General features: G+C 41.3%; 1 protein-coding gene across 1 annotated transcript in view; it reads left to right on the top strand.

Moving 5' to 3' along the window:
• Positions 1-13905, top strand: part of psme4b (proteasome activator subunit 4b) — a gene marked incomplete at its 5' end in the record, with an annotated part of 31088 nt that continues 17183 nt past the window's right edge. The window contains 19 exons of the mRNA XM_079237368.1: positions 1-194; positions 603-743; positions 3160-3276; positions 4503-4547; positions 4750-4899; positions 5477-5540; positions 6372-6446; positions 6536-6658; positions 6754-6846; positions 7106-7284; positions 8397-8483; positions 8969-9155; positions 9526-9615; positions 10150-10214; positions 10420-10570; positions 11195-11293; positions 11634-11703; positions 12745-12812; positions 13398-13601. Coding sequence (XP_079093494.1) covers positions 1-194; positions 603-743; positions 3160-3276; positions 4503-4547; positions 4750-4899; positions 5477-5540; positions 6372-6446; positions 6536-6658; positions 6754-6846; positions 7106-7284; positions 8397-8483; positions 8969-9155; positions 9526-9615; positions 10150-10214; positions 10420-10570; positions 11195-11293; positions 11634-11703; positions 12745-12812; positions 13398-13601 — 2202 coding nt within the window. The remainder of the gene's footprint in view (positions 195-602; positions 744-3159; positions 3277-4502; positions 4548-4749; positions 4900-5476; positions 5541-6371; positions 6447-6535; positions 6659-6753; positions 6847-7105; positions 7285-8396; positions 8484-8968; positions 9156-9525; positions 9616-10149; positions 10215-10419; positions 10571-11194; positions 11294-11633; positions 11704-12744; positions 12813-13397; positions 13602-13905) is intronic.

Genomic DNA, 13905 nt, shown 5'->3' with positions numbered 1-13905 from the left:
ATGACTGTGGATGAGGGTATGGCTGGGTTTGTCCCTCAAAAGGAGATCGTGTATAACGGCCTGCTGCCGTACTCCGGCCGGATGGAGCGGGAGGCCACGGAGCTGCTGGCGGAGATCAAAGCGAACCTGTCCAGAGCTGTCCTCCTCAGAGAGCTGTGGCCCGGGGTCGCCTTCTGGTCTCGGAAGCTCTTCTCGTAAGTGTTGAAGCCAGATTGTCCTCCAGATACAAACTACATCAAGTGAAACCCAGTTACTCACTCCGGATTCATAATAGGCTGGAATTGAAACTGAAGTATATTTCTCTCAATATGTGTTTCCAAACCAAAATGGGCCACAGTTGAAAGATCCCCCATGAAATTATAAGCTTTACAAATGTGTAATAGTATTTGTCACATTTCAATTATGTTTGATTTAGTGCTTTTCCTTACATGTGGCCACAGCTATAATACATGTTGACTATAACCCAACTATTTGCACTATAAGGTCCTCCAAAAAGGAGAAAGCTGTGCACTTAGTGTGTTTTCAGGATATGGGTCAGCTGCAGGAAGCAGGAGGGGATGGACTGTCCCCGCACGGTAACCTGTCCTCACCTCTGCCCTCAGGTTTCTGAAGCTGTACGGCCGGATGTTCAGTAAGGATGACCATATTCTCTTCATCAAGCTGCTCTACGAGTTGGTCACTCTGCCGGACCTGGAGCCTCACATGATGCAGAGCTACGCCAGGCTGCTCATTCAGCTTCTCAAGTGGGTGTGACACAAACACACACACACACACACACACACACACACACACACACACACACACACACACACACACACACACACAGATGCACGAGGTATATCTGATTCCCTCACCCTCAGCAGCAAGGTGATGGAGCTGGGAGAGCTGCGGCTCCTTCGCATTAATAAAAGAAGCCATGTTGAGGTGGTTGGTTCCAGCATCTGTAGCCTTTTTTCCCCGCCCTTTGGTGTCCTTTAATATAATGAGATCAGAGAGCAGCGCGGTTGGCAAACATCACTGTGCTACAAATGGTGAACCGATGTCGAGTCCCATGACGTGTTAAAGTGGATTTTTCACTTACCTCTCTGGCATTTGGATTGCTGCCATTTTGGAGCTTTAAAAAGAAGAAAAACAAAAGTAAAGCACTCAGAGAGCATATCTCCACAATCCTCTGAATGTGTGATTTCAACTATAGAAAAAGTTGCATCTGCATCAAATTAAACAAAGTGATGTGTATGAATTCAAGTCAGTGCAAGAGGTGAATTCATAAGAAAATAGGAAACAATTCAAAAGAGCCTAATCTTCAAACTATATCAAAAGGGAAGTGTAGCAACACTAAAGTTGTGATAGACCTTTAGTTTAATGTGGGCAACAATATTAACCTGAATCGCTGCCCAATCAAGTCTGTTGATGGAGTGAAAATGTAAATGTCACTCAGTCTGACTTTTAGATGACAGCAATATGAACTGCATGTATATGTTTTGTAGAGGTTACAAAACCACATGACAATCTACTTTAGTCTATGGAGGACAGAATAAATACCTCCAGTATATAACCAAACTACTTCATTACAGGTAAAGGTTCTTAATTCATTAGTACTTAATAGGACTGTATGAAAAGTACAAGTAGTTATATAATGTATAACATTTCACTGTTTTACCTTTGAGATGGAGCTAATTTTAATTTATAGTCCAGTATTATCCCGTGTGCCCTGGCTTTGGGCTTCCTCAAAAGGTCACAAAATACATATTGTGGGGGCATTAGAGGATTGATGTGGTGCAGGAAAGAGAAAAGAACCAAGTTATTTTCTATTTGGTCTTTTCTTTTTTTTTTGAGGCATCAAACTGTTAGAAGTAACCTTTAAATCTATCTTTTTGGTAGAACTGTTAACAACTCATAGGCATCTCAAGCGTGACATGGGCCCCAACTAGATGCATTTTTGGTAAGGAACAACGAGCCAAAAAGATTGGGGTTTTGTAGCCAGAATATGTATATGTTTTTATATATATAATCTAAATCTGAAATGAAACTAGTAACCACAACTGTCAAATACACGGGGAGTAAAAAGTATTTCCCTCTGAAATGTAAAAGTTTAAAATAGCACAAAAAAATAGTTGCACACCCACGCATACGTAAAAAGAACATTTATTACTCTTTAAGCTCTGACCTACATCTTAACTCCCTGCTTTTGTCTCCTTAAATAATGAGCGACTGCAGGGTATTCTCCTCGACGGCCACATGCATCACGTCCTATTTGTCTTCAGCTGTTTCCATGATTTTCACATCCATCACAAAGCGTTGTCATTTGTCTGAGTGTTTTTCCATTAGATGAAAAGAGAAAGATTTGGGCTAAACGTACATGCAGTGCCAGGTCTCACAGCTGAGACATATTTGATACTCAACATCACACATCAGGTCTCAATTGGTTTCTTTTTATTTTCATCCCCCGCATTTCCCCGATTGTCTCTTCTTTCCTTCAATTTAACAATTTCCCCAATGAGAGTCTGTTCCATATCGCTGAGATGAATGACAGAGGAGACGCCAAGAGGAATGGGAGGCTGTGGAAAGTGTGCACATTTTTCAGTGCAGGGACTCTTAACCTTTCTGTGGAGTTTATTCCTATATAAATTGTAAGTTTTACAAAGAACAAAGTAATAAGACTACAGAGAAAGCAATGTGGAAGTTTCTCAGGAGGATTAAAAAATGTGCGCCGCTCTAAAGCTTATAATAAAAGTACTCATCAGTTAGGGTGCAATTTAAAAGCTTAACAGGGAGTTTGAAAAATAAAGAATCATGAGGTCACTTCACTGCGAGCTGTGTCTTAAGTCTGAGTCTACACCTGCAAACTACTAATGCCTGCATCCGTCAGTCCCGCTGTGCTTTATTGAATACAAAGACTCACAGTGCTGCATTTGCTGACTCGTCTGGATGTTGATAGTCGTCACGTTGAGCGCTGCCTGCGAGGCAGTGACGCATTTCCCCACGAATACAAACTCTTTTCAGACACCCCGTAGTTCCTCACTTCCAAGCTTCATTGTTACAATCATTTTGTCTTGATTAGGGGGGTCTCTTTCAAAAGGTTTGAATATCAAAAGACTTGGACTGAAGTCCCTTTATGAAAACGGGCCAGAGTCAACAATTGGCTTCTTTCTCAAACAGGAAGAAGGAACTGCTGTCAAGGGATGACCTACAGTTGCCGTGGAGACCGATTTACAATCTGCACGAGAGGATCGTCTACTCCAAAACGGAGCACCTTGGACTCATCTGGTTCCCCAAGTATGACGGTTTACCATTACATTGACTTGTAGGGAGCCTTTGAATTGGATGCATTTTAAGCCCAGTTATTTCATTTTTAGAATTACTTGTTTGACATTGGGAAATATGCTTATTTGCCCGTTGCAGAGCATTAGATAAGATTGATGCCACTCCCATGTATGTATGGTAAGTATAAAGCTACTGCAAGCAACCAGCTAACTTAGCTTAGCATAAAGACTGTAAACAAGGGAAGATAGTTATCTTAATTGGCTCTGTCCACTTCAGTGGGCTGGCTACTGGTTGTACCGTCATATTTACCGTACAGACATGACAGTGGTATCAATATTCACATCAAACCCTCGGCAAGAAAGCAAATAGGCATATCGTTCACATTAACATAGCTCAAATACAATTGTAATCCAAACCCTAAACCAACATAGTTAACCTCTTTCTTGTCACAAGGTTGTGTGAGAGGCAGCAAAAGAACACTTCAATGATTTATTGACAAAAGTGAAGATGCAAAAGCTTACAAGCATAGATAGAAAGTCCAAACAGATAATCCACAGGTAATCAGAAAAGGTTGCAGGGTTCAGGTGACGCTCCCAGGTCAGAGAGCACAGACAGCACCATTGACAAACTGAGCAGTGGCTGAGGAAAAGGGGCTGGACCATGTACTGCAGGGCTAATCAGGGGAAGTGGAAACAGGTGAGCAGGTGACTGTTAAACCAGTGGGAAGCCAGGCCAGACTAAACAAACTGCAGTCCTCATGACACTTTGATATAAAACGTTGCGAGTGGATATATCAAATAGTACTCAAGTAAATTGATTAGTCCATTGATAGAAAATAAACGTGTTGGGTTTCAATCCCGAAGAACCAATAGTTCCACTGGAGCTGCTCAGTGGCTTGATACATTAAATATTTAATTGTTAAGGAAACTCAATTATCAAGCAGAGATGCTAAACATTCTTACTTGTGCCTTTCCATCTTTTCTCTGTTATATATTGCTCACTCTCAGTCTATTATGTTTGGACTGCTGGTCAGACAAAACAAGCAATTTTTCAATATTACCTTGGGCTTTTACTGTCGAAAATAATAATTGAAAAAAAACAAATGAAATATGTTGCAACCTGAATATTGACGGTGTTTTTTTTTTTTAATCCTGTGTGAATGCATATGTATTTAATAATAAAGTAAATGCAGAATTCCTTCACAAACTCACACACCTCCTCTCTCTGCTTGTTTGCAGCTCAGTGGACCACATTTTGAAGGCTTTGATCAAAAGCTGCCGACTGTAAGTCGCATCCTCTGTGATCACGTAATTTGTTCACGGGATAATGTGTTGCTTTGATCTCCAGTTGAGCTGTGTGTTTTAGATCAACGTGTGTGTGTGTGTGTGTGGGTGTGTGTGTGTGTATTCCCACTTGTCTTTGCTTGTCTGCATCTGTTTATGCTCACGTCTGCCTTTCCTGCGCGTGTTCTTGGGAATTTCGTAGGTATTTCCCTGCGTCGTCCACCAAGGAGATGCTGGCTGAGTGGCGCCCCCTTCTGTGCGTGTTTGACATAGTCATGCAGAAGGCCGTCAGCAACATGGAGCTGTTCCTGCCCACCATCATGCCCCCGGAGGAGCACAGCCAGGGCTTCCAGTAAGTGGGCCAACTTGAATGGCTCTGCTTAGAAACATATATTATACATATAATAAGTGCAGCTTGTGTTGGCCAGAGCTAATATATTAAATCGTAATACTTTCACGTATTTTGGTTGGATCTTATGACCATGTGAATAACTACATTTTCAGGCTCTGTGAGCGTGTACACCTGGGAGTTTCAATAAATAATGTTCTTCTTGCACCCCCACCCTTCCTTGTTGCTAATAGTTTTGTTTCCTTGGAAAACCTTTGCCGCCTCTCTCTTCTCACCCCTCATGGTGGCGTTCCAGCTTACCGATCCTCAGCATTCTTCAGTTTATTTGCTCTTTCGCAAGCTATTTGTCTGGATTTAGTCTTGGATTCATCCGCAGTTTCCGTACACTTTCCACAATTCATCATCTTTAATACTCTATTTTTCCGTTTCAGCTTTTCTCTTTCTCTTCCAGAATTGACGAGGGAAGGAGGGAGTTCATATTTCTGGGAGTTGAAGACAGATTAGGGGAATACAGCTTCAGGTGTGTGTGTGTCCGTGTCTTTGAATATAAAAGTGGTGTCTTTGTGCATTTGTTTTTCAGGTTGTGGTTTGATGAATTGATGACTCTTTGGATGTCGGTACAAAATCAACCAACCTGGGAAACGGTGAGACACAAACACACACACACACTCACACACACACACAAACATACTTTTGGGAATATTACATTGATTTACATGTATTTCCTGCAGGCTTAACATAACCGCTAACTAATCCAAACCTTCATCCTAACTTTTAACTAAACCTTACCCAAACCTTAAACCTTAAAAATGTATTCACCCAGGAATGTAGTGATTACCTCTATGGGGATATTCAATTGTCCCATTTTGTCCCCCCAAAAAGGAGTGTTCCCACAATGTATATGTGTAAACAGAAACTGTCCCCAGAAGATGGGTAAAACATGCCCACGCACACACATATGCTGAATTAGGTTATTTCTAAACATTTATTTAAATTTTGTGGCACCTAGTTCACTGTTCACCTGCTTGAAAGTTAAAGTCTATATGCCACAGCAAAGCTAAATAAAGTTGAAATCACTAAAAATCCCACCTTTTAAATTGCTGTATAAACCTACAACAGCAAGTGGTTGTTTTTTAAAAACATTTTTAAATGATTGAGCAATGAACTACATAGTTTTCAGTTTCCTAATCGTGGATACAGTAAATTGGAATGAAGCACATTTCTTGACAATGATTGAAATGTTGAAATGTTATTGAAGCATTAGTGGTTTCCACTCGGCATGCAGAAACGATTTTCCCTTTGTGCCTCCGCTCTGCTTTGACGCAGCTTCCTGGCCTGATGCACACTTCATCTCTTCTTGAACATCTCTTCTTTTTTTCCAAATTGGCTGTCATTATTATTTTTGAATGGCGTCCTTCACTCTTGTGAAGGTTCTCTGTACTCGCAGTGAATGTGTGTCTGACGTTGTCTCGCAGCACCTAGTGAACCTGTTTGCTCGCCTCGCCAACGACGACATCGGCTACGTGGACTGGACCCCTTACATTCCCACAGTGAGTCATTAGCGTCAGCAGCAGATGTGTTGATGTATTTCTTCGGGGTCTCGTGATCGAGGTGAAAACTCTACACTGTATGTGTGCAGATCTTCACCAGGATTCTGCGCAGTCTGAACATTCCAGTTGGGGTCAGTAATATGGTGGCACAGCGGTATCTCACCAACTCCTATGACATCGGACACTTGGTGTTGTGGATCACAGCACTTCTGGTACCTGCAGACTTTTTCTCCGAAGAATACATAACAATATATATATATGTCCTTGCTACTTAATTATATGAATTACGTTATTTGAATCTGTGCAGGGAGGACCAGGAAACCCAGCACAGAGGGAGCTGACCTGCCTCTTCAACAGCATTGCCTCCTTCTACCATCCTTCCAATCATGGTCGCTGGCAAGTAAGTCACTCTTTCACTCACACACATGCACGCACACACACATTTTCAGCTGCTGGCTGTCAAACTCCTTTGATTTATAACCTGCTGTTTAGGACTTGGCTGGCTTTTTCCGCACTAATAACAGAATAATAAAATGCACAACTGCAGGAGAAAAGAACAATATCACAAATCTGTTTACAGCAGACTGTGCGAATGTGTCTCATGGTGATAACGCTAATGTTGAGTGTGTTTGTGTTTGTGTGTCTGTGTTTGTCTGCAGTTGCGACTGATGCGCCTGCTTCAGCGGCTCCCGGCGAGTGTTGTGCGCCGTGTGCATCGGGAACGTCACGCTACCCCCAGCTGGATCATGCTGGTTCCTGAGTGTCAAAGGCTGACTGATGGAGACTTGCAGGAGTTCACCCGTAGCATCACCGGCACCGCCCTGCTGGCCATGTTCAGGTATTGCACTTAGGGAGACGAAAACCATAAACATAACTGTACCCTGTCCCTCCGTATGTAATCTTCCATGGTTACACCTGTGTTTCTGGATAACTTTGAACACCTATTACTTTAAGGAGTATAACACATGTACATGCATACATCCACACATATGCATTTGTATACACACGCAGACTTATGTGATATATACTATACATGTAATTACAAATATCTGTCTGTACATGCATAATAGCTAGTGAACCAAACTTGACATGACATGATGAGCTTGTCTTTGTTAGTTGTTGTTGTTGTCAGTTATTTATTTATAGAGCACTCTCAAGCAAGATACAAAGTGGGCGGATAATAAAACACACTAAGAAGACATAAGAGGCATTGAAATAAAGAACATTGAATAAATTGAGGAACAAATATTTATGCAACATTGTGGAAAATCGTTCGTGAAAAAGTAAACTCACAATAACAGTCAAACAGAAGAGAGACACTCAAAAATAAATAGATGCCATTCTGTAAAAATAGGTTGTAAGATGACATTTAAAATGTTGTGCTTGTGCTCTAGTGAGTGGGAAAACCGCTAAAAAGTATTTCTACTCGGACAGGAATAGACGCAATACGTGTCATGTGGAGGCAGGTGTGACTGTGCACCACTCACTCGCACAGTGAGTGGTGCACAGTCACAGCCGGTGGTCGTGTTAATCCACATTTAATGACCCAAATTGAGATAGAACTTTGGTTCCTAAATTCCTTCCGACTGCATAATGTATTTTAAACCTTACAGTGGATTTTATCTCAACAATACACCTAACAAAACCCTTCCCTGTATTTTGGTGATTGGCAGGGCTCAATTTGTCTGGAAAAAAATAATGTTTTGGAGACATATAGGTTACATATAGGCATTATTTTTATAGCATTTTAATGGCTCTATTTACATGTGTAGTTGGGAAGTGATTTAGATTAATACGTTTAAATGCAATGGCCGTCACAAGCCCTCAGCGACAACAAGCCTAATCTGGACAAAGACAGGTCATTTGTGATTACCTGTGCAAGTGTGTGTGTTTGTTGTTGTCGACGCTGCACTGTATGTTGCTCATCTGCCCTCTTGTGGTGATGTGCAGTAAAACCGGCAGTGCGGACGCAGCCTACGCTCTTCAGAACCTGGCTCTCCTCACACCAGAACTCGTCATACCACCTGTACTTGAGAAGTAAGTGTTAGTTTGAGATATCTGCCATAAACCATGTCAGTGTTCTGTCAAAAAGAAATGTGTAACATGAATAGAATTTAAAAGGCATGGAGTTTGTAACTCCTATTATTAAGTTTTGTCTTAGTTAGATTTGGCGGACAATCATGCTTTAAGTTTTGGAACTACAGCCCCCATGTTTTGGGGGCTTTATGGGATGTAAACAGGAAGCTTAAATGTTGCCTGTAGTTGAATATATTTCTTCCATGAAAAGTATGCTGAATTAGCTCCTAGCGGATCCGGTTTGCAAAGTACCCATGAATGTACAGACAGCTATCACTGGATTAATTTGATACTGAGGAAAATGTGAATCAGTGACCAAACTCTACAATAGTTTCCTCTCCGTTGTTTTGAGAACGCCAACATTCACCTGCCCCTCTGCATCCCCCCTCTTCACCTCTCCCGTCAGCTCGCTTTATTTTTGACCTCCTCGTATCGGTGTATAACAGGACCTATGCAGCAATGGAGACCTTGACGGAGCCGCACACCCTCACCGCCACGCTCAGTTGCATGATCGGCATGGCTCGCAGCCTGGTTTCCCCAAACAACCATTACCCAGAAGGCCGTGGGCACGTACTTCCACTGCTCATGGGCTCCCTGCCGGGGATTGACCCCAACGACTTTAGGAAGTGCATGGTGAGTAATGGATGCAAAGATTATTAATGAAGAAGAATTGTTAGACAAGTAGACAATACAGCTCTTGCTGATTAAATTCCCCTCTCGTGTACTCTGGTCTATCCCATTAATAATTCCTGAAAGTGCAATGAATATCTCAGTTTGAAGAACTTGCAATTACTGAGGCCCGGTCCTTAGTTTCTGCTTGGATTGTAAAATGGATTGGTTTCCTTTCTTGGTGAGCTCATTGCTACATTAATCCATCACACCAGAATGAATTGATACATTTGAAAAAGTTATTCCGCCGACATCTGGGAGGTTATTTAACGTGGGCCTTGATCACGTCAGATGATGTAAATTGATCTGTGTCCCATTGTGCGGCTCCGTCCAGATAACGTTCCAGTTCATCGCCACCTTCACCACTCTGGTGCCTTTAGCGGATTGTTCGTCTGCTCCTTCTCAACACAGGGATCTCACAGAGGTACACACACAACACACATGAACAATTTAGTCCTGAAATAGATTAAATCAACATAATATATAAAACACGTTGAGCAAAAGCCTTGAAGTACTTGGCATCCACCATTTAAAGACCTTCTCTTTTTTTTCTTAAGGGGAATAGTTGGATATTTTTGGAGAGTTAGCTCATACGGTTGATACCACTCTCATGGATATGCAGCTTGTTAGCTTAGCTGAGCACAAAGACTGAAAGCGTGGAAGCAGCTAGCTTGGCTGTGTCAAACGTTAACAAAATTCACCATCAGCATCTCTAAAGCTCACTAATTAACAAGTTAACTAGCTAATTTAAGTTGAAAAATTAGGCTAGCTGTTCCCCCCTGCTTCCAGTCTTTATGCTAAGCTAACAACCTTCTGCCTTCTGCTTCATATTTAGCATACAAACAATAGAATGGTATCTCGGGACAATAGCATATTTGTGTATTTCCCAAAATGGTGAACAAAAAAGTGTCATATGATAAAAATCCATTCACTAATAATTTATATTTCTCCCTCTCAGATTGAGAAAAATCTGTGTTTTGCATCAGCTGAATTTGAAGACTTCGTTCTCCAGTTTCTGGACAGGTATAGACGAATTAACAATTCAAACTGTCACTTAGTAAGGCTGTGTTGTCAATGTCTGAGTATGAATGTATCTCTGTCTGTTTGAAATGCCCCGCTGCATCGCTTGCTCTGCTGGCCACGTATTACACCCTTTTTTTTTTCTCACCATAAGGCTGTTGACATTTTCATTGCTGACAAGTGTATAAGTATGTGCTTGTGTATGCAGGTGTTTTGCTCTGATAGACAGCAGCACCCTGGAACAGACGAGAGATGAGATGGAGACGGATACGCAGACTCAACTGGAGAGCCTGGTGGAGCTGGGCCTGTCCTCCACCGTGAGCACCGTCCTAACGCAATGCTCGACAGACATATACAAGGTATTACACACACTCTCTCTATCCATTAATCACAAACTAAATCTTCTGACCCTAACTAGACACTTCTAATACAAATTGCAAACCTTGAAAACTAGTTTCCTAAAGCTCTCACTATGAGCGCCACATCGGTTTTCAAATTTCTGCCAACGGTTTTGATTATTTCACTTGAGAGATTTCTGTATTTCGGAAAATACCTTTCACCCTTGTTTGAGGTGGGCGAGGCTCAGTTGGAAAAAGATGATGTGACTTGCACTGTGCACCAATCAGGATTTAGCAACACTAGAATGTCAAAATGTATTGATGGTTGTGAGGTTATATATTTATGTTGCCACTCAAATCTGATAAAACTACACCCTAACGTTTAAAGTCATTACACTACAATAAGTTACGCTATTGTCCAACACAATTCACATTAAGTTAAGAAAACCCACCATCAAGAATCAAAACACAAGATTGAAACATGCTCTCTCTCTCACCTTAATAAAAACGTCTTTATACCCACAGATTAAAACTATTTAATTTAAGCTATTAATGATTCATGATGCATTTATCTTCATAAATCAAATGTTGGTGTTGTGTGAAACACATGCAGTATAACATATGTAAATTTTGCCTTTGTGTTAGACGGCGTTGCAAAAGGTGTATAACTTTGCCTCCTCCAACATCTTTGAGACGTGTGTGTCAGGAAGGATGGTGGCTGACATGTGCAGAGCGGCAGCGAAGGTATGTCGTATGTGTTCATCAGCTTTTTATTTGTAACTCTTTGCCTCACGTATTTTACAGTAATGTACTCTAGATTTGTGAATTTCACTTTGTAGATCATACATTTTCATGTTTCATATGTTGAAAATGCAACCCTATAAGGTCATGTCTGACCTTTTTTACATTCTCATTTACTGTATTATTTTCCTTCTTTTCAGTAGTCTTATTTTCTGCATGCTTGTCTTTCTACTTGGGAATCTAATCACGTTGTGTGTGTGTGTGTGTGTGTGTGTGTGTGTGTGTGTGTGTGTGTGTGTGTGTGTGTGTGTGTGTGTGTGTGTGTGTGTGTGTGTGTTTGCAGTGTCATCCCGCTGAGTCTCTCCGTCTGTTCGTCCCTCACTGCTGCGCCGTCATTTTCCAAATTACTGACAGTCAGTACCACACTGTGTGTGTGTGTGTGTGTGTGTGTGTGTGTGTGTGTGTGTGTGTGTGTGTGTGTGTGTGTGTGTGTGTGTGTGTGTGTGTCTAGTAGATACAACTGTAGTGCGTTTGCATGGAAACCGTACAAGACCTCTCAAATGTATTTTTTATCTTGAGATGCTTGTTCACTGCTAAATGAAACCTGCAGTTTTCAAATCAAATCTTTGTCAGGTTTTTAACACTCCATCAGATCGCAGAACAATTAAGAGCTCTTGTGTGACATAATTACAGTATTTAAATGTTAAGTGAAAGTAGCTTTATAGCCATATATTATGTGTTTTACAGTGTTATTTCCATGAAAACATTCAAATGTGTGGAATTATGAAAGATGAATTAAGGTGAATGAATTAACAGCATGAGCACAGTCATGCTAGCAACTCCGTGAGGCTGCACATGCTTAAGGATAGCTGTGTTTGGAGCTAAATGCTAACTTTTGCATGTGAGTATGCTTACCATTACATTGCTAACATGTGTTTAGCAGGTATAGTGTTATAGTGTCATGTCCACCATCTTAGTTTAGTGTTTTAGCATGCTAACATTTGCTCTTTACCACTAAACAAAGTACAGCCGAGACTGATGTCATTTTGTTAAATATTTGGTCAGAAACAACAAATTGGATTTTTGACATGATGCTGGCTCTAAAGGAAGAGTCAAGGGATCAACAAAGTTATTACAGTTCTTCCTACGGGGAACATGAATGTCTGCAGAAAAAAATTAATAACAATCCATCCCATAGTTGTTGAGATATTTCAGTCTGGACCAAAGTGGCAATAGAGCTAGCGTGACTAAAACCTGAAAACAACAAAAAACAACAAAAAAAACACATCAGCAAAAGGAGCTCAGTCTGTCAGGGGAGCAATACAGTACATTATTCATCTCATTTATTGTGTGTGTGTGCGTGTGTGCGTGCGTGTGTGTGTGTGTGTGTGTGTGTGTGTGTGTGTGTGTGTGTGTGTGTGTGCGTGTGTGTATGTGTGTGTGCATGTGTGTAGATGAGGAGCTGCAGAGTGAAGTCGAGCTGGATAAGGAGCTGTTGTGGAATCTCCAGCTGCTCTCCGAGGTGAGACGAGGATCTATCACTTCCCAAGGGCTACAGCGCTCTAAAAAATATTAATCCTGCTAATTTATTTTATCTAGTCTGTCTCTTAAAATGTTATTTAGTCTTAATATGATTGGAATGTCTGCCAGAGGGTTCTGCATATCTTCTTCATTCCATTACAGATCACTTTGTTTTAATAATATTTTGGAGCCGTGTGCTATTTCCTCAAGACTGTCTATTCTACCTTGATTCAAGGTCTCATTAAGTGTTTCCACCAAACTTTAGAATATATGAAACACAAAAAAATATGTGTATATGATTGTGATATTGTATGAGAGAAGAAAAAGCTGAAAATGCTATTTTTTGCAGCGTGCGGCCTGCACGGTCATAAATATCAAGGAGCAGAACATATTGATACCCTTTCTGTTTTGTTTTATTACTCCTGGGAGCTTAATGCGAGTAGGAGCGAGCCAGATGCTGTGATTTAGTGGAGAACCTCAATATTTAAGACACAACTCTCCATTGAATTGCCTGTTTGTGTGCGTGTGTGTGCATGTACTTCTGTGTGTGCTTGTGTGTGTGTGTGTGTGTGTGTGTTGTTTTCAGGTAACCCGTGTGGATGGTGAACAGCTGTTAAAATACCAGGGGGACCTGGAACGGATCGTGTGTGTGTGTGTGCGTCTGCGCTGCAAACGGGCGTACACACTCGCCTGCAATCTGCTAGAGCACACACTCCGGTCGCTGTCCCTGATCTATCCCACCGAGTACCGCAGCACCTCTGGAGGCTTTGATACTGACCTCCCGATACGGGTAAACACAATGTCTGCAATTGCTGCACAGGGGAATATTAGTTTACCGCCATTATTTAGACTGACGAAAGTTAAATCCAGTCCCTCGACTCTTAACTGCATAGTTTCAACTCTGGCTTATTTGCTCACCTCCTAGAGTGCAAATTGGCTCTTATAACGGTTATTACAGTATCTATTCTGGGACAGGAACAATCAGGTTTTCTTGGAAACAACAAACGCCACCAGTACAACCTTTAAAACTGCTCTTTCTCACAGTTTAATTAAATTGGATGTTACAGGCAATTTCCATCGCCAGGCAGAGAATT

Source organism: Taurulus bubalis (genome assembly GCF_910589615.1).
Source record: "Taurulus bubalis genome assembly, chromosome: 2".
Classification (NCBI taxonomy): Eukaryota; Metazoa; Chordata; class Actinopteri; order Perciformes; family Cottidae; genus Taurulus; species Taurulus bubalis.
This window is presented reverse-complemented; position numbering and strand designations above follow the sequence as displayed.